A 25,380-nucleotide genomic window follows, 5' to 3' on the forward strand; every position below is an offset into this window, starting at 1 on the left:
ATGTTCACCTAAGTGCCAAATATGCATTACAAAACCCTAAACATGCACTAAAATAGCCTGGAAGAGTTAAAATGCTAAAATATGTACCAAAAATAAAATATGCATTAAAAAAAATTGACATGCAAAAAAAAAAAAATGTTTTTCAAATCCATATTTTACATTTCTTAGAACATTCATTTACAAAAAAAATATCCCCACACATACACATACTGCATATGCAAATAAGTTCCACATAATTCCTAGTTAGTCGTAGCTGCTCCAGTAAAAGAATTCCGATGCTATTTCTAAAAAAAATTTAAAACTTGATACTATTCCTAGAAATACTGTTAAAATAAAACAATTGGTATTTAGAAAATATTGCAAACATCACTATTAATTCACTAGATTCCACCTGTGGAAAAATAACCCCAATGTTATGAAAATATAAGCAATATTCATTTGAAAAATTTAAAAAAAGTGTGATTGAGCTTTACTAAACCTTCAAAAATATGCACTTTTTCTGAAAATTCTTTGATTTTATACTTTCATGCCCCCAAAAAACGGACATATAATGTAAGTTCTCTTTCCTAAAGCACCAAAAGTTTCCAATTCCGATTTTGAAAAAAGTTCCTAATTCAACACAAATTTTTTGAGCAAATAAAGTTTTTTTTCTTCTGATTAAGGTATTCACAATCCTAGTTATTAACCCTTACAGCAGTAATCTTGAGATATGTTGGCAATCCTGAAATATCTTTGGTTCTTAAAATGCTCTTATTTCGGCTTTTATGAGCCCAGCTAGCTCTGTGCAACAGTCTTTCCCTGATAACATGTTTTCCCCTCCGGCCAATCAATCCACTGCCAATGGATGGAGTCTTGTGCTTTTATTCAAAGTCTGATAACAGAAAGGCAAAAAGACGCTTTTCCCTTTAAGGTAGTACATGTTTATTCAGTACTACCTTAAGTTAAAGAAAACTGTAGTTTTTACTCTTCTTTGATTTTATTATTATTTTCTGTGTTTGGGGCGAAGCATTTATTAGCTCACGTCCGATTAAAAAAATTACTTGAAAATAGATAGTAATGTCCAGAAGGTTTAGTGATTTCTACTGTGGCAGTTATAAAATTGTGGATCGGGAAAATTTTAAAAACTGCTTAAAGGGTTAACACATTGGTACAAGTTCATATTCTTCTCAAAATTTTGCCCAAAGTTGGTGGTTGACATCAAGAGGTCTGAACATTCGTCTGTCAGCTGTTGAAAGTCTTGGACTTGTGGCAAGAAACAAATCTTGAGATTTACTATCTAGAAATGCAACTTGACACTTTTTGATGATGCCAACGAGTAGTCTGGGAAAGAAAATGAATTTGAACTAATAATGTCTTTTTAACAATAACTTTTAGACTGGTTCCTTGTTTTCGGAGAACTAACTTTGATGTTTTGCGAAGAAGGTTAGCGGAAGTTTTCAAAGACCGGTTGGAATCAGTAGGGGTGGTAAGTCAATGGGAAGAATTTAGTACGAAGCTGTCCTCTGTTTTGCACGACGTCATACCCTTTGTTCGAAAAAAGCGTGTTTGTACATCACACCCTCTATGGTTCACGGATAGCGTGCGGAACCTTTATCTTGAAAAGAAAAGAGCATTCAGAGAGTATAAAAGTGGACGAGGTGACCTATCATTGTTTACTGATAAAAGAAGACTGTTGAAGAAAGCGATAAGGGATAGTAAAAAGCAAGTTGAATCTAGGTTGGCAGATAACATTGGCTCTGACCCAAAATCATTTTTTCGATACGTCAATAATGGATGTAAGGGGACAGTTGGCCCCCTCTCGATAGGAGGCTCAAAAGTAGAGAGCAATGTAGGCATGTGTAGTGCTTTCAATGACTTTTTCGCGTCGGTTTTTAATGGAGATAATGATATTCGATATACGGGTGTTGCATGGGGTAATAAAACGCTCAACGATATTCAAGTGGAAGACGTGGAGGTCCTAAATCTTCTAAGAAATGTATGTGCAAGCAAAGCACCAGGACCAGATGATATCTATCCCAGGGTTCTCAGGGAAGGTGCTAATGAATTGTTGGGGGCCAGTCGCACAGATATACAGGAGTAGTGTTGCTGAGGGTATCGTCCCGAGAGATTGGAAACTGGCTAACGTTGTTCCGATATTTAAGAAGGGTAGTAGAGAAGTGGTGTCTAATTATCGTCCAGTGAGTTTGACGAGCTCCCTCTCGAAAATTTTGGAAATTATCATCAAAAGGCAGTTTGTGAAGTGGATAGACGAGAATAATGTATTGTCGGATAATCAGCATGGGTTCAGGAAGGGGAAGTCATGTGTAACTAACCTCCTTTGCTTCTATGATTACGTGACTAAGGCTTTGGGTAAGAGCAAAAATGTTGACGTTGTTTACCTTGATTTCCAGAAGGCATTCGATCGGGTCCAACATGGCAAACTCTTGAAGCGTTTACACGAGATTGGAATAGGGGGCAACTTGCTGAATTGGATAGAATCGTGGTTAAGAGATAGGTCGCAACGAGTTATGGTGAACGGGGAATTCTCTGGTTGGACAGACGTCACAAGTGGAGTTCCTCAGGGAAGTGTCCTTGGCCCCATACTTTTTTCACTTTTTATCGACAAACTCGATCAGGGTATCGATGGAATTACTAGCAAATTCGCAGATGATGTGAAGCTAATGGGGGTAATCGGAAATGAAAGCGATAGGGAGTTGCTCCAGACCAACTTAAGCAAGATTGCAGCATGGGCAAATGAATGGAGCATGACGTTTAGCGTAGATAAGTGCATGGTCGCTCATTTTGGTTCGAACAACCCACGGTTCTCTTACGAGTTGAATGGTGTCACTATCCCGGATGCAACTAGAGTCACCGATTTGGGAATTCTCATTGACGAGCGACTTAAGTTTTCTGAACATTGTTCAGCGGTTGTCAAAAAAGCGAATAGAATGCTTGGTCTCATTTTCAAAAAGGTCTCTTCGCGTTCTCCTAAAGTCATTCTTCCGCTTTTTCGAGGCTTAGTTCGTCCTGGACTGGAGTATGCTGTAAGGTTTTGGAGACCATACCTACAGAGGGACATAGACTTGGTTGAAGGGGTGCAGAGAAGAGCTACGCGTGTCCTTATTGGCACACAGGGCTTGAGTTATGAAGAAAGACTTCATTTTTTGAATATGTTTACATTGGATGAACGCAGGTGTCGAGGAGATATGATCGAAGTGTTCAAAATTTTCAATGGGATGGATAGGATGGACCATGAACTTTTAGTACACCGCCAATCGACTGCTTTTACAAGGGGACACCAGTATCGATTGGTGAGGGACAATGCAAGGTTATGGTGTCGCAGGGAATTTTTCTCCAATAGGGTTGTTAATAAATGGAATAGCTTACCCCCGGAGGTAGTAAATTGTAACACAATTGACACGTTTAAAAAGAAATACGATAAACATGTTGGGGTAAATCGAGAAGCTCTATCCATTCTTAGAATAAGACAACCATAAGTATTCTTTATGGGCATTGTATAATATTTTATCATGTGTATATATTGTTTGTAATTTGTGTTAATTACATTTTTAATTGGGTTGCTGTATTTTTGAAACATATGACAACCATATTTTTATGGGCATCTTTTTATCAGCCACCTCGTTGGGCATTTTGCCTGTTGTGGCGTTGTATTTGTATTTGTATTTTTTGTTCTGAATTTGAAAATTTTGTAGTTTAAATTTTACCACAACATTTCAATTGAAGACTTGTTTAAAGCTACCAACTCAGCCAACTGGCTTTTTTTTTGTTGATTTGATCATTTTTGTTGCTTCAAAACAGCATTTTTATGCATTACAAAGGCTACTCGGATCAGATGAAAGTTGTCTGAGCTAACTGCTGAGTTTAGGGACTTAATGTGGCATAGCAATGTGTTCAGGTGAAATCTTTCATAAAATGAAAGCAATTGTGTAAGGTAAGATTCTGACAATGATTTAATGGGTATTATTTGATCATTATTATCGCACCACCACCATTTTCTGCACACGAGGGCTAATTACAAATACAACGCCACAACAGACAAAATGCCCAACGAGGTCCTACCGTTGGGCATTTACCTACCCTAGACCGGGACCTACAATTTATTGCCGATTCCGAATGGAGAGATTATTTTTTTATACTCAGACAGGTTGGTGTGCTAACCTCTCAATGGAGGACTCCCTGCGGTAGCAATTTTTTCTGCGGTCATGTCACCATTTTTGTTGTACTTGTGTCAGGAAAGTTTCTGTCAAGAATGACCCAGGTATCGAACTCGCGACACCTCTAAACATCCCTTGGTACTTGGCGAGTAACTTATTGACCTGGGCTACCGTGCCCTAATGGGTATTAAACTCCCGAAAACTCGGAGCGCAGCAGATAGTGACTTATCAAAATGGGCTGCCTCTTCGCTCCACAGAGATTTCCACTAAATGAAATCAAAAGATGCATGATGCTTTATCAAGAATGATAAATTATATGTATATAATTTTATATATTTATTTTTCAATATTTTTATTCATTTTTGCACTCACAAAGCTTTCTCAAATAAGTTGGCTATTGGAGAAGTGTTCAGAAATATTTTTTTATGCACTCAATTTCGAATTAGATTACAATAATCAAATTACATCTTTCACAAATGTGTTTTTTTTTCATTTTTATCGTTCACATTCAAAATCAAAATCAATTGATCAAATCGTTCTTTATAAAAAATATTTTTTTTGTATCTTTGTATGTGTACACAGGTGTTACCTTTATTTGAATACAAAGAGGAGTTGACATCTTGTTAACACACGAGTGGGTCACCTGAAAAAAAAATTATTTGCACACAATTATGAACATATATGTTGAATATGGTTTTCATCAAGCAAAATATGAGAATCAATATCACCATTCAAATAATATTCCTTAAGGTTTATAATACTTCACAAACCAGCGTTATCTAATGCTTCTTTCCATGTGCTTGACAACTTGTCCTCATTGTTCGATGGATAAATCGTAGTGAAATCAATCTCTCTGAAGAATTGAAGCCTGTGACTGAAAATAAGGTTAAAAACGAAACCACAGATCAGAATAAAAATGAAATTCAGAACAAAAATATGCAGCACCATACAGTCAGACTACCAACTAAAAGTTTCATTCGACCCAGTGATTATTCATATCATGAAAAACATTCTCTGAGCAAACTTTCCTATATGAAATAACAGATATCCGCTTTTAATTTTTTAGGACAGGTGATTTTTATTAGCCCACAATACATCAATGACAGATTGACAGGGACTTTATGGTTATTATGCCGAAGTGAACTCAGAAAATCTTTTTCTTTGATCTTCAATTTCTGCTCCAAATTCAATACTTATGTACACATCAGTTTTTATGGTGCATAATAGTCCATTTTATACAGAATAAAAGTATAGTAGACTCTAGATAATCTGGCCATGCACTAGTCCACCCAGTAATGCTGCATTTTTAGATGGGCTTTATTCGAGTATAGACTAGGCAAACATGCCCCCACATATCTGTGCACAGAAGTTGATACCATTTACATGGACTTTTCAACCAACTTCCAGTAATCCAACACACCTTGGTCTGATATGTGCCCAATTAGCAAAATTGTCTACTATATTGCTTACAAGAATGGGTGTCACATTTACTTTAGACTGGATGGTGCTTAGCTTGAGATTTATGTAAGAAATTTTGATTTCTGCATTGATTTTGAAGATGCTTGGCTCTGCACTACAAAATACTGTTGGTGTTTAAGCTCATTATAATCAATGCATTAAACTTGTTCTGACCTTTAGTAAAATGACTGAGAAACTTGTGTGGTATACTCACAAATTAGGAGACTGGAAGTGACCAGAAGGTACTGGATACAAGGCTTCATAAGTCCTTTCATTGCTAGAACCATGTATCGCATAAGCATTGAACAATGAAACCCTCGGAGGAAAATATGAGGCTGGGATTCGAGCAGAGCCTTCCCAATTGCTCCCATTGATTCTGGATTGGTAATTTAAAGGCAAACACATCTGAAAAAATTTATTAATTTACTAATAGTAATTTATACTTGAAGTTCATGACAAATATGCCTGTTTAAATTACTTGATTTTAAAAAAAAAATCATTGATCTAAATTAAAATATTTGAATTTATTTTTCTTTATCTAATTCCAATGATAATGAAGCAAAAGTAACCTAGTAGGGTATGCATGTTACCGAAATGTGTTATATAAAGGTTTCGATTAAAAGAAATAGAGAAGAGCTGGCAAATATAGACTTAAACCTAATCCTTAGATACCATGCAGAAAGATAGCTCCTTCTATGTCTAGATTTCATGCACGGGGGAAAAAAGTATGAAAACTAAATGTAGATACAACTGCACTGAGTATGTGCAATGTATTGCAATGGAGCACTAGGAATCCTCTGATACAAAAAAAAAGACAACAGAGGTTACTTTGCAATTAGACCTCTCCACTTGTCAATACAAGATTCATTGAGAGGCTGGTTATTTGTGGAGATGGAGATTACAATCTTCATCTCCACAAATAACCAGTTTCTCAATGAATCTTGTGTGTAGAGGTTACTTTGTATAAGGCCTTGAATTCCATGCCCAAGTAGCTGATTTAAAACAATAATAGATGTTGTACCAACATAGTGATACTGTTGGACTTGAAATTTTAATACGAAAAATGGAAAAGTCTAGAGTTTGCTTGTTTTTTTTTACCAAAACTCATTAAATCTTTGAAAGAATAGAAATGTGTCAATTGTTAAGCAACAAATTATGCAAGTTGGAAACACATCATAACAAATGCATCCATCAATTAGGCAAGAAGCAATCTTGTGAATAGAATGTTTTTCGTTTAATTCATGTTGACTGTGACCATCTGGTTGTACATCGAGTGAATTGAGAAAGGCTCCATAAGACTCCAACACTGAGTCACCACCAAGCATTTACTTTAAACGGGGAGGGGGCTCATGAATAAAAGCACTCTACAAGAAAAATATTAATCTATGGAGTTAATTCAGGCTCAACAACCTTTCATGTTACATAAACACAGATTTTTGGTGTTCATATTTCTTGCTTCTAGTTAGTTTGTTAGTTTATTCAATGATGAATTAAATTTGAGCGATCGTGTGAATAAATATGCATTCTTGATGATTAACAAGATTTGTTTTAATTAATAAGTAGTCAGTTAATTAAAAAAATATGATTTAAATCAAATTTCAAAAAAATATATTTCATTTTTTTATACTGATTTATGAAATATTTCTTCAGTTTTAGTCAGTGCCTCCCTATTTGATGCTGATTCACATAAATGATGTTAACCACAGTGATTAGAGTAAGTTAGAAAGTCATTCATGCTCAAACTTTAAATCTAGGCTTACACAGCCAAATGAAAGGCATAAAGTTTCAAACATGTGGATGCTTGGATTGAGCCTAATGAAGACAATTAGAATTTCTGAATTGATTCTGGGGTGCTTGGCATAGTACTACAAAATACTGTAGCACCCACAAATTGCAGTCAAAGACTTATGCTTTCTGGGCCACAACTAGAAATGAGAATTTACTCAGTCGCTTATGGCGAGCCTTACCCTCAGACCTTAGTCAAATCTTACCCCTGGGGGCTGAATGAAAATTATCATATTTTAACATGTATAAGGACACATGTATTTTGCCAAAAATTGGGTCCCCAGAAAAATAGGGTTTCTTGTATATGCATAGTATTATAGACATATCTTTTCAAGTTTTATTTTCCAAATTTTAAGCTCATTAAATCTGGGGGTTACTTACACGCATTAAAGTACTTTGTAAGCAAAATCAGCTTAATTTTTTTAATTATACCAAACTAAGGAAAGTGATATTAAAAGTGATAGATGTTATACTGAGGTCTGTGACTGCAGTTATTAATGCTATTCAATTCATATATGTTACAATGAAACTGGTCTGCAATGTTTTATTTATTTTGCTTAGAAAACATCTCCAAAGCACTTACTTTAATAGCATTTCTACTTCCCGACAACATTAAAGCCAGATGTTGACCATGTCTACAGGAAGAACAAAAAAGGAAACATTGAGACTTGGAGCCAATTAAATACTTTGATGACCATTTTTAAAATCACTTTTGTCTTATAACATGGATTAGGTTTCATTGTTTAAGATATTTTACTTTACATAACTGCATTTAACCCTGGTTCAGAAGAATGGGGCTATTTACTATCATTTTTCCAAGCTGTGTTAGAATTATTTGTGAATTATATGAGAAAAGAACTTCAGTCGAAACAATCTTATTTTTAAGAATGGAAAAACTCTTGTCAAGCAGTGCATATGTTACAGCCAATGTCTGGGCATTTGGCATATTGGCTAGTTCCAGTAGTCCCCTATACTTCAGACATCAGCCAAAACATATACAGGGTGATCTGGAACTCCACTGACAAACTTCTAGGGATGATTGTACACGTTGGCATGGTCTGCATGCTCTGGACTATTTCTTCTGGGGCCACCTGAAATCATTAGTCTAAAACACACCAGTAGACTCAACAGAAGAACTTGTTGCTGGGTTTTTTGTTGCTGCTGACAAGATTAACTTGACATTAGGCCTCTGAGAATGGGCGCACCATTCCTCCATTAGTGTTAAACAACCACCATTTTTTCTCAATCTAGCAAAGTTTACATGTGCGGATTATAAGCAGGAAAATTCAATAGGCTTTGCTTAGTTCTTATTCAAGATTCAGATCGAGGACAGGGAAAAACAGAAAGAAATGACTTACCTTCAAAATGACTTTAAAGTGACATTTATAAGTTGTAAGAATTTTAATCAATTGTGTAACAGTATGATGGGCATCATGCTGGACTCTCGTCTTGAGGATCCAGGTTCGAACCCTGTCAACGACACAGTGGTGGTCATCTGAAGTTAGTTTTCTGCAATTTCCCAGCTTTGAGGCACAAACGCGCGCGCGAGCAGGCCTCCCATTTGAAAAAGTCTCTCCGCAGAGAGCAGACAGATCAACACGATACAAGACAAAATATGAAAATTCAAACATTTCCATCTTTACTTCAGAAAATGGAAGACAGATGGCAGCATGAACATGAAAAAAGTGCAACTAGACAATATAAATATGTTACGGCCACACATACAACTCACAACACACATTCCAGCATTTGCAGATTCATTAGAAATTCCGTGCAGGAATGTGTACGAGGTGCATATACGGTGAAGTAGTAGTGGTAGCTATTTCTGTACTTTGTTTTCCACCTGAATAAATGTAAAATATCATGCTTATAGTAATAAGCCCCTGTAACCCAAGGTATCAATGCAAAAGGTATTTGTCTTGACATGGACAATCACCTCTAGAAGTTTGTCAGTGAAGTTCCGACCACCATTCAAATGAGACTGAAATCCTTTTTATACAAATTGATGTGGAAAAGGACCAATAAAAAATTAATTTCCATTATTATTAAGTTAATCACGAAAATGAATTTTTTATTGGTTCTTTTACAACTTAGTACTGAGTAAGAACAGACTGAAGCCCTTTCTGCATTAATTGTAGAACGTAACTTGCACATGGAGTGTAATCCCTCTTAATGGTCACCCCTCTTTTATGGCCAAATAATAATTTTCCTTGTATAATAAAAGAATGAATTTCAAACCCTTGATTAATAGTCACCCCTCTTTTACAGATGAATTTTTTTGTCCCACCGGTGTCCGAAAAAAAGGGTTTTTACTGAATATGTAATTGCAGCGTATGTTATGTGCCCAAATTCTTTAACCTGTGTTTCAAATCAGAAGCGAGAACTTGGTATTGAATGATTGTTTTTTGATATATATATATCAAATATATATATATATATATATCGAAAAACAATGTTAAATTGTCTGCTACTTGCTGTTGCAAGATTTTTGAATACTGTCCATTAATTGACAAAAAAGATAAGCGTGATTGAAGGCTTCTCAGAACAATTGGAAATTGAAGGGTTTTGAAGTTAATATCTTTGATCATAAATTTTCAATTTTCTCAATAAATCTTCAAGTTGGTACATAGCAGGGCTGGACAAATCAAAAAATGTTTACCTGAAGAAAAAGATCCAAATTAATGCTTCTTTTGACTTTTTAAGGGCATAATGACCTTCCTTTGTGTTGACAGATATGCTGTTATATACAGTCGAATCCCGTTATAACGAACGTCAAGAGACCGAAGGAATCACTTCATTAAAACAAAATTTTGTTATAAAGGAAAGCTGGGTTATCTAGCATTGTTCTGATGTAAATTTATTTGGGGGATTATAAAAGTGTTTGTTAAAATGAGATTTTTGCTATAATGGTATTTGTTATAATGGCATTCGTTAAAACGGGATTCGACTGTATTTCAAACATTTTTCACTGTTCTCAGTAACCACACAAAGAAAATTTTAGGCACCAATATAAACTTTTTAGTTGTCATGGCACCCTCGCACCTGGGATTTGTCCAGCCCTGGTAAATAAGTTAGCATAGTGTCATGTAGGGGACTTACGGGGAAAATTCTAATTCCAAATACTTCTCGTCTTTGCCAAGGAAAAAAGCTTCCACAACTGCAAATAAAATAAAAAGACAAGAAAATATATTTCTAAAATGTGTCTTTACAGATTATTGTAGGCATGGAGGATCCATCAGGGCACAGGAGTTTTTCTGTAGTACATTTCAATTCATGCATCATTATACATATGCACTCTCCAGGGGCTCCGTGGCCACTCGAGGAAAATAAAAAAACAGTAAAAGTAAAAAATAATTATAAATATTTTTAAATAGTGAAAATAAATCAGTAACTTCAATGAATAATTAAAAAATAGGCCTACTGAAACCCCCCCCCCCACCCATAGAATGTTTTTACTAAAAAAGGCTCTGAGAGTCAAAAAAGGTTGAGAACCGCTGATCTATCAATTAAAAGTCTATCAACAACAGTAAATAGAAAAAAATGTCTTAAAATATGTATTTCAAACTAGGCAGTCTTAACACAGGGGCTCAACCAGGAATTTCTGAAAATGCAATGCACCTTCTCTCTCCTGCATACCAATTTGAGTCCATTGATCATAAGCGGAGATAGACTTAGAAGTCTGGGGGTCACGATGATGTCAATTCATATATACATCAGTCGATTCCACCTTTGACGCTGCAGCTCCCATCTCCACCCATGCACTCGATACGGGACGACCAGCCACTTTCAGCCCTCCCAATGTTTTCTTCATGTCGGCACCTCTGGCTAGGCCCTGTGTTGGGGGATATGGGGAGGGCTATCTGTGGCCCCATGCCACAAAAGGCAACTAATTTCAAGGCCTGAACTCTGTCGCGGGACTCTGCCGAGATTTCTTCTAGCTCAGCTTCGGGCAATTTCAAGGCCTGAAAATTTGTAGGCCTAGGTAACACCCACTATAGATAAGATCTTATCTATGGGGGGGGGGGAGTGTTGTCAGGGTCGCAACAAGATGCTCGTCACCCGGGCCAAGTGCGCATTTTGGCGCCCCCTTGTAATGTTGAGAATAAAATTTGCGCCCCCTCTGGTCCAACGCCCGGGGCACGAGACCCGCCTGCTCCCCCCTAGTTGCGGCCCTGGATACGTGCCCCTTTTGCCCGTTGCGAGAAATTAGGCCCTGGTTAAGACGGCGTTCATGTTAAAGAAGAAATTATTGTACAGTATAAATAAGAAATGAAGGGCAAAAAACCTTCGTAATCCCAGAGCTTGTTGAAAGGTTGCCCAGGTGGCCCATCGGGTTTCGGGACGTCGTCGAAGAAAGGTGCCGAAATGTCCATCAGGATTTCATCATCGTGTCCAGCTGATAAGACCAACTTGACCGGCGCGTGGTCCACCGGGCGACCGTCCCACGTGCTCTCTATTCGATACTCCATTCTGGAACCATCGGGGGGGGGGGGGAAGAAAAATCACATATATTTTCAAATGTCCTTTGAATACACACAAGAATACATTACACAAAAAGAATTATGGATGTGCTTATCTTGATTGTCAACAACGTGCTGCTGACTCGAACCAGCTGATTGATTCACCCGGATTTTAACCACTTGATATAGTGCTGCCATCTATTATAAGTATTAAAAACAGTTTAATATATCATAGAGGAGAAAAACATTTCTCCTTAATAGTTTCATACTGCTCGAAAAGTATGAGGTGATCAGATTGGTTTGAAGTGCACTGACCATGTTTCTCCGACGGAAAATGCGGTAAATCACCACTTGTCACCGCAAATGGTGATAATCGAGCAGCCTGGCAGTCTAGTGGTTATCGAGCTCGCCTCTTTCTGTGTGCGCCCGAGTGGTGCAGCGGTAAGATGCTTGTCTTCCACTGTGAAGGTTACCGTCGAAATAAGGGTAGGAACATAGAAAACAAGTTCTTTACCTGCCGAGCCTGGGACGACCACCAATAGGTGGCTCTTTCATTTCCCACTCCACTGGATGGAAATTGCCATATGGCCGGTGTGTGGTAAAGTAGCCTCTGACTACGTGTATAGGTCTGAGATCGAATCCCAGTTCGAGCACGGTTGCTTGCTAACAAAGTCCCCGGACAGATCATACAGTTTTCTTAAAAAAACGTGATTATCTAAAGAAAGTGATACCGAAGATAGGGTCATTCAAGTATTACGGCAGCCTCGATGGGGGTTTCCGATTTGATGACAAGGAGGGAGGGGGTTTGGATGATACTTACGTCATCAACCACCCTTTATGAAGATATGAAATATTCTTAATGGCATCTTATTCGGTGCGCCAAAAAAGGAAAAAAACCTTTCGATATAGTTATTGGTCTCCTAAACTAACATTCTACTTATTGATAAGTCCCCTATAGAGCCACTTTAATTATCTCTAAATGTTTCACGGATCCTTCGAGTGCTCTGGAAATGTTTCTGGGCCACTTAAGTGCTCTGGAACTGTGCCATGCATCACTCAAGTGATCCGTAATTATGCCACGGGATCACTTAAGTAATCTGGGAATGTTCCGCGGGTAGCTTGAGTGATGTAGAACCGCACTGGGGGCCGCTTAAGTTCTCTAAAACTGCCACACATCACTCAAGGGATCTCTAAATGTGCCACGGATCGTTTAAGTGTTCTGTAACTGTGTCGCATGTTACTTAGGGGATCTTTGAATGTGAAAGTGATCTTTGAGGCCTACCTCAGTGATCTGAAAATGTGTCACGGGCCACTCAAATGCTCTGGAATTGTGCCACGGGTCATTTAAGCTATTTGTAAACGTGCCGATTAGTTCATTTTTACAAAATTAGGTTTGAGACGTGCAAGCCACATCAGATAACCTTCAGGGCTGCATGTGGTCTGTGGATCAAGGGTTTACCATGTATGGCTTAAAGGGTGGGTCGCAATGAATTTTTTAAAAAGAGAATTTTTGAGTTCTTACCCTTCAAATAGCATTGAAATTAACAGAAATCGATTATAACAACATATAAAGGTATTTTCTTTCGAAATAATTAAAGAAAAATATGTTTTGCATTAAAATTTTGGTAGGGGGCAGTGATGACGAAATTTTGCTGACGGGGGGGGGGGGGTGTTGTCAAAAATGGCTAAAAATTTTCTAACGTAATATTTGAACGGCCCCAATAAGCAAAGCTGTCAATAATTGCTGAAATGCAGTGTGCAAATAAGAATTTTCGAGATCCCTTATGTCAGGGGTTTTTAACCTATGAGTCGCGGGGGCACTTCCGAGACGGGTCGTTCAAATCCACCAAAAAAAAGGGATTCTTGAGCTTACAACCCAAATTTGATTAGCAGGTGGCTTCTTGAGAAGGGTCGTGAAAATCCTTATGAGTCACGACGCAAATTTGATTCGGACGGTTTTCCCGAGAAGGGTCATTACCTCCTAGATGGAAGTGTCACCCAAATCCAGTTGCAGCCAGGGACTCAAACTATGGGTCATGATCCCAACTTGATTCGCAGGAGCTTCTAGATGAGTCGTACAAATCCATTTACAGTGCTGTTATAAAATACACTGGTTTCACTAATTTCGAAAAACAAACAGTTCCATGAGATTGGAAGCTAATGTTTTTGTTGATTTTGGGTAGTGGCTGACGTGGGGTAGCGAGCTTCGCTGAAAAAACATATACAAAAGCAGAGGATTTTTGGTTCTGGCCACACACGCCCGTTTGCCCATGTGAGAAATTTAGGCCTAAGCAACTGCAACGATTCGTTTGGATAAAGGAAAGGCAAAGATTAAAGGAGTCAGACAAGGTGATACTATCTCACCAAAACTCTTTGCCGCTGTTTTAGAAGAAGTATTCAGAAAACTGGATTGGGATGAGAAATGAATCAAAATAAATGAAGAATTTCTCAACCATTTGCGTTTTGCAGACGGCATTGTTGTTATCAGCAGTAATTCAGACGGTCTAGAAGAAATGATACAAGAACTGGCGAAGGCAAGTATTCAGGTGGGCTTGAAAATGAATCTGTAAAATACAAATACAACGCCACAACAGGCAAAATGCCCAACGAGGTGGCTGAGAAAAAGATGCCCATAAAAATAGGATGTCATAATGATAATGCACAGCAAATTATGAAAACATGTGTATTTTAAGAATGACGCTCTTTCAAGAGCACTTTCAAAATCACAGTGAAAAATTTATAAATTACAAAGTCCAATGTAAATAAGTCAAGGTGAAACCTACTGTGTTGTCCATCCTTTTTTTTTAAAGGGCTTTGTTTACACTTTACTGTTCAATGGCAGTGTCATCGTTTTTGACAAATAAAGCATTTCTAGTTCTTTGCTGAGTATTGCAAATATTGTTTGTCTCTGCCTGCTCTAAAAATACAGAAGGCAATTGAATGCTGTTGGGTAGAATCAGGCTAAAGTTATGTTCAATCCCTTTGCGATGAAGAGGACAATCTTGCTCAACAACACAGAGATAGAAGTAGAAAGCTTGTATACACAGGACAAGAAATCACCATGGACAACGAAATCATTAATGAAATAACCAGAAGGGTCAGGATTGGATGGAGCACTTTTGGCGAAAACTAATTCTGAAGAATCACATGCCATTATGCCTGAAAAGAAAAGTGTTTAACCAGTGTGCGCTACCAACACTGACTTATGAAGCTGAAACATGGACACTCTCAAGCAAGACGATACAAAGGCTACAGACAACACAAAGGAGCAGGGAAAGATGTATGCTAGGCATTACAAGGAGACACAGAAAACGAATCATTTGGATAAGAAGCCACACAAAGGTATATGATATCATGGAAAGAATTAAACGTTTGAAATGGAAATGGGTTGGATATATTGCAAGAAGACAGGACAACAGATGGACCACAAGTATTATTGGTATTAAACGTCTGAGAAGGGTATCCCCACGCAAGATGGATTGACGAGATCAGGAAAGCGGCTGAACTGTATCAACTGTATTTCTATGGGTTCTATGTAGATAGAGTGGCAAGTGTCGGGTGCGGTAGCTCGTGCTCATGGGCCGGATAAACGTTTACGCCTATGGTCGGGACAGGAAAATGCGGCAATATCCCAAAAAATACGGGTCATGTGAATACCCTACTCTCATCATCGTGAGGATTTAGGCTTGAACCCGGGTGGCGGTACAGTGGTGTTCGGCTGAAATTGGTTTTATGCGATTTTTCAACTTCGGGGCACGAATGCAAGCTGGTATCCCATTTGAGGTCTCTTCGCAGAGAGCAAGCAGACCTTCAACCAGCCGCTGTGGTGGTCGAGTGGCCATAGCGACGGACTCGCATCGCGGGGACCCGAGTTCGGACCCCACCGTCCGTCGCCACAGTGGTGGTCGACTGAAGTTGGTTTCCTGTGTTTCCCAACTTCGAGGCGCAAATGCGAGCGCCGATCTCCCCGTTAAAAAGTCTCGCCACAGAGAGCAACAGGCCAACAAACAGTACTAATATTCAGTCACTACACATCACTCACTTCACTTCTGATATATAGATGGCAGCATTGAAAAATCATACACAACACTAGATACGCACTCAGACTGTTAGGTACACACACTTACAATTCCGGCACAACTCACTAGGTAAAAAATTGCCTATGGCAATAGACCTGAATTGTGCTCGGTTTGGAAAAAAAAAGACCTTCAACCATGGCACCCCCCATTCTGCCGCAGGGCTCCTAGGCTGTCCGTCAGACTAGACAAGACCCGGACTCTGTCCCTTCCGGGATGTGTGGCGGCCACCCATGCCGGTCTTTTCACGGGTATATTCTATAGTGCGTTTATGGCGTGAGAATACAAAACAATAACGAGAATTGTACCGGGCCACAGGGCTACTACTTCACAAAACACCAACTCTGGCCATATCGCTATATTGCAATTTACTGCCATTAATGAGATAGGTTGGAAAGGAAGGCACTGTCTATCGGTGGTCGCCTCAAGTTCGTTAGGGAAGTGTCTTATCTATATCCTCCCTTGGGTTCGAACTCAATACCGTGACAGTAACCTTCATGGTGTTAGACGAACATTTTACCATCACGCTACTCGGGCCGGGCCACAGGGCTGGAGTTCTGTCAGCCCCCAACCGTTGTCGAGGCCATGTCTTCAACACTATACTCGCTTAACATAAAAATTCAACTATTTGCCATCTGCAATTCAAAATACGGAAGGCTGATGGCAGCACCAGCAAGTACACGAAACAAGCAACTCTGAAAATATAAATACATTCGGGCCACGCATATTCACACGCAAAAAAAAACGAGTTTTCTGCATGTATCAATTTGTTAGAATTTCCGCATAAGAATGTGTGCAGGTGCATATGCGGTTAAGTAGTAGTGATGCCCTACTCACAACTATTGTGATACTCCCGCCAAAACGCAAGAAAAGGCCTGGCGAAATAGCCTAGCGCATTTCAGACTTTATTTGGCAGGTTTTTGGCGAGAACATCGTAAACATTGTCAAAAACAAGTGACATTAAATGAAACTGCAATAGAAAGATGCCTGTCTCACTTGTCATCTGCCATCACCGTACATCCGGTCATGATAACCATGCTCATGAACAGCCTATAAAGAAGTAGGGGGAAAAAATCACAAAAGTGTTTATGAATTGAATATATACACGTCCTTTCAAAAAAATTAGTTTTTAGTTCATGAAATGCTCAAGCTGGAAAGCCCAAATTAAGGGTACAGGTGTATAATTTTTGTACACTATTTTAATTTTTAATTTACTAAGAGGTTAAAGCATATTGGGGGGGGGGGCAAAAAATTTGCATAAATTAGATTGTTTTTTTAAAATGTGAAATTACTTTTCAATCTTAGTTTAAAAGTTTTAATTTCTTGAAAAAGACATGTAGATATATATATATACATATATATACATATATACATTTATATATATATACATATATATACATTTATATATATATACATATATATATATATACATATATATGCATTTATATATATATACATATATATACATTTATATATATATTAACAAATTTCAAGACTTTTCCATTGTTTGTTGCTACCACAGTGCCTTGAGATTTTCGGTACTTAAAAAGTGACTGAAAATTCTCCTCTTATATATCTTCAAAACTGAGACGTTACTAAAGTTTCATAATTGTTAAGACTGCAGACAGCTCAGAACACGCAAACTTTATTAAGGACACCTATGTTGAGATTTAACCTTTACGGTCGAGAGTAAGTAGACTCGACATAGAACTAGGTTTACTAGATTCGAAAACTAAGAAAAAACGACGTTTGCATGTGCACCCGTGTTTTAACGTCAAATTTTCCAAATTTACTCGAAGAGTGGTGCCACTATACGAAAAAAAACCGATACCACAACAATTTTTCCCAATTAAACAGCAAAAAAAAAAAACAAGCAAAAGAGAAAAAAACGCGATCCGTCTCCCCCTTGCTTTGTTGCAAGTTTTCGCACAGTCTCTGGTCAGTTGTATTACTTTGCCTGAAAAGCAGGGCGAGAGGTTTTCTTTCTCTACCCTCAGTAGGTTTTTCTGTTTTTTTTTGCCAGAGATTTCGTTAGAACAAGTGACCAACTGAACCAGTGATCAAAAGAGTCACCTATAACCAGGACCGTAGCTACCCATTCTTGCACCCTGTGCAAGAATTTGAATTTAGGCCCCTTCTGGCCCCCTTTCAAGTGAGCCCTGTGCTGGTTCACCTGTTGCATCTGCCTAGTTACGGCCCTGCCTATAACTTGTGCAAGCATACACGTGTGTATGAATGACAAAAATAGTGACCCACAGAGAGAGGGCTCGGGTCAGTGAGTGACCAAGAAAATGTATAAGCATGTGAGTGGTCAAAAGCGTTACTGACATATTTACAGGGGCAGGGGAAGCGGATTCTAGCCCAGGGCGAAAATTTAGGAATGAGTGGATTAGAATGGGAGAAATGCCGGTAAAATTTCTGTAGGCCACAGGGGGTGGAATCATAAATCTGCCTGGGACTCCAAGTATGAAAGGTTTGGAACCAATGATCTAGATCAGTGTTCCCCAAAGTGGGCAATATCACTCCGTGGGGACGATGAAATGGTCTGGGGGGGGGGGGTAAAAGCTACGGGTATAACACAGGATCCTATGGGTTCACTTGGGGGGGGGGCGATGAGAGAGAAACATTTGTGGAGAAGGGGGTGATGTGGGCAACAAAAAGTTTGGGAAACTGATCTGGATGAATATAACAGCCTTCCAGACCATCTCGATACACACTGCTCGGTCTAAACAATCATTTTTCCAGATATAAGTTCGTGGTCACAATATTGTGACTCGACTATATTTGAAAAATTATTTGAATGGATAGTTATCATGCTACGCGTATATAGGCTTACGAAAATTTTGTCCCCACATTTCATCCTTAGTATGTTTCGTCTCCGGTATATTTCGCCCCTGGCATTTCACCCCGGACATTTCGCCTGTCCTGACCATATGAGTGGCCAATGACCAAGTGAGTGACGGTAGGAGAGATGAAATGAGTTGGACATTAAACTTGCTCTGACCGTATGAGTGACATGACCGTATAGGTGACCAAGTGAGATGGACATTCAGCCCCCGATATTTCTTCCCTTATATAAGTATTATGTGAGTTGTGTCACTCACTAACTGTATGAATGTGTGAGTGACCATATGGTTGAGTGAGTGACCAAGTGAGGCAGTGTGTGAGTGACTGTATGGTTGAGTGAATGGCCCCCTCACTTGGTCACTCCCACGGTCATTCATTCATACAGTCAATCACACACTCACCTGGTCATTCATACGAAACATACCGGGGGCGAAATGTCCAGATATCCACATGCTACGTACTTACATTTCACGAAATATGCCAAAAAAAAAAACTAATTACTTACCATGAAACCATGATGAAAATTAAAATCGAGAGACTCTGATCGAAATTTCCGTCAAACACTGCGAATGTGAGGAAAAAGTAAAAGTAGGAACATTAAAATTATAAAATGTCAGCTACAAGTGTCTCTACATGCGAAATATTTACATAATTTACCACGTTTTGAAGTACATGCTCAAATAATTATCATTGTGATTTCACAAAGCGGAATCGACATCACATCAATATGTCGTTCGTTGTAAGATGCAGTTATGATCTCACACCCAGACATGTAGAGATTAACCCCTTGACATACAGTGACGAGATATTGGGGAGGTGGCGGGGACTTAATCTTATTGACACAAAGGGTCCATGGAACCATAGGCGTAGGCAGAATTTTCTCAATGGGGGGGGGGGAGGCATTTTTACTGCAAAAAAATCTTGGGTCGGTAGAAGATTGAACCTCAAAACACGCCAGTGAGTGGCAGGCAATAGCAATTCATAATTAAACACTCCACTTATTTCTTCACAATCACATTCTAACATAGTTTGAGATTGGCGCAGTGAGTATGCAACTTTACGTGGATTTCTGTGCTGCCATTTATATTTCTTGTTTTCGTGCACATGAATTTAGTTTTTTGTGTATTTATTTTTAATTTATGTCTAACTAGCCAATGATTTATTTTTGATAGATCCTTTTCTGTTTTTTTAGACTATTTCTGTATCCTCAACATATGAAACTGTCATCTGCGAAAGATATGTTACCATTGAGATTTAATTTGCTTAGTTCTCTCTCATTTATGTAAATTAAAAACAGTATCGGCCCCAAAACCTACGCCTGTGTGCGACTCCTTTTTTTTACTTCCTGAAATTCGCTAATTTCTTCCTCCATTATGAGTGCTTGTCGTCTATTGTGGTAGTAAGATTTAAACCATTCTAAGATATTTCCTCTTATACCGGCTGAATAAACTTTCTCCGTTAGGGTATTTTGATCCACACAGTCAAATGCTAGTTTTAGGTCCAAAAAAGCTTATTGAATATTTATACAAATACAAATACGACGCCACAACAAGCAAAATGCCCAACGAGATGGCTGAGAAAAAGATGCCCATAACATTATTTTTATTTATTCCATTATTTATCAAGTCCGTTAATTTTAGAATTGCCATTTCTGTATGTCTGATAGCCATTTTGATTGGTTGCAAAGAATTTTTGATGATTTAAGAAATTGATCAGTTGGTACTTCATACATTTTTCTAAAATGTTTGAAAAAATCGGTAGAATTGAGATATTTTTATAGTTGTTTGTATCATTGGAATCTCCTGTTTTATAAATAGGATGTACGAGGGAATTTTTTAGTTCAGAATAAAATACTTCATTTGTTATTGAAGAATCGACTAAATTCTATAACACATCTATGTGGTAGTGGGAAATTTTCATCATTTTCGGCGTAATTCGATCATAACCACTGGCTTTATTTTCTCTAATTTCTGCCACAATTTGTCTCAGTATATGACTTTCAGGTACTAAAGGCATACTCCCAATTAGAAAAAGTATAAAAATCACGTGTATTACTCAGATATGTTATTCATGTTGCAATGGGTTGTGTATCATTTTTAAAATAAAAATGTTAACTTTTTACAAAGTCCGCGTGCACCCCTCCCCCCAAAACCCAGTTGGAAAGTTGTTGTCCTGTCTCTCCTTGATGGCAACTAAAAAAACTCCACGTTTCTAAGTGCAATAATCACTGAGATATTCGAATTGGGAAAAACGGAAGAAATTCGGGAAAAAACAGTGTTAAGTGGGGGTAAAACGGTTTTTACGTCTATATTCATAAATTATTGGGTGCTCAGCTCCGTCAGAAAATTTATTGGGGGATTTCTAATAGCCACAGCCCCCAGATTCTGGCACCTATTCTCCTAGTCCAATGACTATCAACTTTTTTACTAGATCTCATCCCCATTGAACTTCAATTCCATTACTCGCACCCCGAGTGACCTAAAAAAGTTATAACCTCGCACAGCTCTGTGGGTTGCGTACAGGTGGTGCACCCCTTGTTTAAAAGAGCCACTGTACTAGGTTTTCTTGAGTGAAACGAACTACAGCAAGGGTGCTGAACTTTTAGAATGGGCCCCGTGTCACGGGCCACTTAAGTGATCTGGAAATCAGTCGCGGGACATTTGAGTGATGTAGAACTGCACCACCGGCCGTTTAAGTACTATGGAACTGCACTACGGGCCAATCAAGTTCTCTGAAACTGTTTTGCGGGTCACTCTGATTTAAGTGAACCGTGGCATATTTACATAGTTTCCCAACCTTTTTGTTCCATCGCCCCCTTCAGAATTTTTTTCCTCCCATCGCCCACAACGCAATCTAACCCATAGAATCCTATATTATACCCGTAGCTTCTACCAACACCTGGAACATTCCATCGCTCTTCCAGGGGGCGTTAACGCCCACGTCGGGAATCGCTGACTTAGATGATGTGGAACTGCACCGCAGGTCACTTAAGTGATCTATAAATGTGTCACTTACTTCATTTTTACAAAATTAAGTTTGAGGACGCGGGACACATCAGATGACTCCAAGGGCCATGGGTTGAGCACATACGTATGAACTACAGAATGTGACGATCATTCAGTGTTTGTGTCGTATCTTGATTCTAGAATCTGACCTAAGGGTACCGCAATTGAAGAATGTTTTCACGTGTACGTATAAATGCATTTTAAAACTTTGGCTATGGAATTACAATCAACATAATGAAAATCAAAGAAATATTGACATAAAAATGTATATTTTAAAAATACTCGAATGTTTTTTTAAATGGAGATCGAAGCGATTTACCTGAGATTGTGTGTGTTGACAGGTTCCTTCCTCTTCTATTAAAATTGACCGTGGGATAGGAAACAGCTGAGTCGTCGAGCAAGTTTTTTTTGGCCCCTGGTTCATTGCATTGTGCAGTTCATGCTTATCACAAATAAAAATATTTCAGTGCTGCCATCTCTACACAGTTTTTCGTATAAGAAAATCACAAATCTTTGGCTTTTTCTTCCCGTACGCAAGATCTGATCGATATTTCTGATCGGTTCTAATACCGCTAACTATGGCCATAACTAGGTCTTTTGTGAAAAACAGAGGAACGCCCCACCTCTGTTAAATTCGATGATTTTACAACGAAGTTTTTGTTACCTTCTAAATTTGACGCGCTCCAAAGTTTTTCGCCCTGGGTAGTTGCCCCGTGTAGTTCTGGCCCTGCTGCCAAAAAATAAACAACTTTCATAAAGTTCGCGGACCAATGAGTCTATAATTGTAAGATAGCGTCTAGATTCGCTAAATGATGTACAGTGGCGTATAAACAAGTGGGCCAAAAGGGGCCGTGTTCATGTTGACTCCTGATTAAATAGAAATCCTTAAATTATATATTGAAGAATTTTATTTGTTCCAAAATTGCTTTTTTTCATCAAACAGGTATTTGCTTTAATTCCGAAACCATTAATTTTATTGAACATGAGAACTTTCATTAATTTCCAACCTTTTTTTTCATAAATCCTATATATAATTTTCTTTAAAATTCTGAGATTTATTTTTTTGTTCAACTGCATACTTATTTGTTTCTCTCATTGAGACTGAATTACTTCTTTCTTTCATCAATTCCGAAACTATTTCTTTTTCGATTCTGAAATTATTTCATTCATAAATTATGAAATAATTTTTTGAGGCTATTTCTTTTTCTTCAAGTTATTTCTTCCATTAATTCTGAAAAATCATTTCTTTCATCATCAATTAAGAAATTATTTCTTTCTCCCAATTCTTGAAATTATTTCTCATTCATCACAAATGAATAATTCGCAAGAAAAATTGAAGATTTTGAAGAATATTTTAAAGAATACGGAAATTTTTTCTCTTTTGCTCAATAACATGCAATAAATAACTCTCAGATTATTTGAAACGATCAAATTATATAACTCATAATTTTTTAAAATTAATTACCTAATTAGGAATAAAATTAATTTGCTAGAAATTAATCATGAAATAATTTTTCAGATCATCTAATGATCATTTCGATGAAAGTATTCATTTTGTAATAATAAAAATTTTGTCTGTATTCGTCGGAAATACTGAAGCGATGTAATTAGCTAATATAATTAGGAGTGATCAAGAATCTTTGATGCGATGTACATTTTAAGCATCAATCTCATGTATTTATAGTTAGGAATATTTAATGTAGATGTATTATAAGGAGGAAATGTGTGTTATATATATTAAAAGGAGTTATTGTGAAACAATAAATATATATTTCTGTGGATGGTAATATAATCCGTGAATGAAAGTGATCCGGTTTGTTCTTGACACGAATCCATTCATTCAAGATAATCGGAGAATTCTAAAAAAAAAACCCATTTCTGTTTTGGTGTCTTTTTCCTTGTCCTTCACTTAAGTCGCCGCATTCATTGTGCGAAATTGAGAAGTGTCTTTATGATATCGCGTGTCGATGTGACAGCGTTGTGTGTGTGTGTGTGACTTCCGTCTCTTGTTGCTGATATTTCCCGTCCATTACAGGAGATTCAAGAGAACAAGAAGCCCTGCATGATGAGAACGAATGGAGGCATAACGTTGTATACGCACACAAAATTAAGACTGACAGTTTTTTATTCAGCTTTCGATGCGTATATTTATGTACACACATGATATGTCCTTGGTGTCCCGGATTTTTGCCTCGAGTAAAAATGAGTGAATTCATGCGCTTTCGACGTATTCAATTCATTTTGACCTTAAACCTCGTGATACCATTCATGTCTTCAAGAGACAAACTATCAAAATACAGTGAAACCTCGGTTAACGTAGATTATTTCCGTTGATTTTCTGCCTCGGCTAACGAGTTTCAGTTGATATGAATGCACGCGCTAACATAAAACAGCCGCATCGTAAGCTAAATTTTAGAGCAAATCAAGATAATTATTACCACTTGATCCCAATTGATTCATGTCTACCTCGGAATTTTTTCCCAGATGTACCTCCACTTTTCTTTATGAATTTTTTAGAATCATTTCATGTAAAATGAAAGGTTTAGCTGATAGAAAATTGTATTGGAGAAAAAAGAGCTTCTGCTTTCAGAGCACGCGTTCTTTTCAGTGCAACACCTAGCATCAAACTGAACAGTCTGGACATTCTAAGGCCTGGATTACACTATAAAATCGGACTTTGGCTGAACCTCTCGGCCATTTCGCGAATTAGCCGCACTTAAGAGTTTGGCAGTAACATATAAAGAGCCATTGAAACTACCAGATACAGATTTCTAGAAAATTGGAAAAAACCATCTGGATAAGTATTGCAAATAACTGAAGTGGAAACTGTGTGTGTGTGTGTAAATTTTTTTTTGACTTTTTATGTCTGCTCCCAACATATATATATATATTCTTGCGAATAAGTTTAAGGCCGGGATTACATTATAAAAGTATCATAAAAGTTCATTAATAAAACTAGAAATTGCAACCAATACAATAAGTTTACCAGTTACATTCGAGCGAATGTAACCAATAACATTATTGGTTGTTTTTTTTCAGGTTTTGTAAAAAGATCTTTTATGAAACTTTTTATAGTGTAATCCCGGCCTAAGAGAGAAAAAGGAGGGGGGGGGGGTGGGGATTGCAATACGTGATATAGGAAGGAATATAGTATATATGTATACGATTTTTATTTCCCTTAAAATTGCCATAACATAAAAATAAACAATTTAAGCAAGTAAATATTTATAGCGTCGCTTTGAAACACGTATTTTTCGTTGTCATTAAAATGTTTTATTTTCGCTCGGTAAAAGCACTCATGAATAGTAAATATGTACATTTGTATCGCTGTTTTTGTTTCAATTGAACCCGTTGTTGGATAATAATCTAGTTATACATGCGTGTAAAATTCATGTTTTCCGAAATGTCTCGAAAAACAAATTCCGTATTTCCGCCATAAATACACATTTGCATGAAAAAAAAAACTTATTCACGTTCATTTTTGTAAAATTTGCATGTGAAATTCCGATTTATTATTTCAACATAGCAAATTGTTCCACGTAAAAAAATGAAAAGAAAATGTTTCCTATTCGATGTAATAGGAATTGTAATAACC

At 37.7% G+C, this 25,380-nt stretch overlaps 1 protein-coding gene across 2 annotated transcripts; it reads right to left on the minus strand.

The window, feature by feature from the left end:
* Positions 1-4,633: 4,633 nt before the first annotated feature.
* LOC149070440 (UPF0462 protein C4orf33 homolog) lies at positions 4,634-22,198 on the minus strand. Of its 2 annotated transcripts, XM_089249709.1 has the most exons (9): positions 22,105-22,192; positions 19,286-19,343; positions 16,930-16,983; positions 11,683-11,867; positions 10,497-10,554; positions 7,981-8,032; positions 5,827-6,017; positions 4,925-5,028; positions 4,634-4,797 (listed from the first exon to the last, which is right to left on the minus strand). In XM_089249709.1, exons 2-9 carry the CDS (start codon positions 19,294-19,296, stop codon positions 4,778-4,780), a joined length of 675 nt encoding a protein of 224 aa, XP_089105835.1. In that variant the 5' UTR covers positions 19,297-19,343; positions 22,105-22,192; the 3' UTR covers positions 4,634-4,777. The 2 variants fall into 2 exon arrangements, with proteins under 2 accessions (XP_089105835.1, XP_089105836.1); XM_089249710.1 differs by lacking the exon at positions 16,930-16,983 and having other exon boundaries at positions 22,105-22,198.
* Positions 22,199-25,380: the final 3,182 nt, after the last annotated feature.

The sequence above is a fragment of the Pholcus phalangioides genome, unplaced genomic scaffold (assembly GCF_987345545.1).
Source record: "Pholcus phalangioides strain wild (caught in Gottingen) unplaced genomic scaffold, Ppha-v1.0 ptg000022l_1, whole genome shotgun sequence".
Classification (NCBI taxonomy): Eukaryota; Metazoa; Arthropoda; class Arachnida; order Araneae; family Pholcidae; genus Pholcus; species Pholcus phalangioides.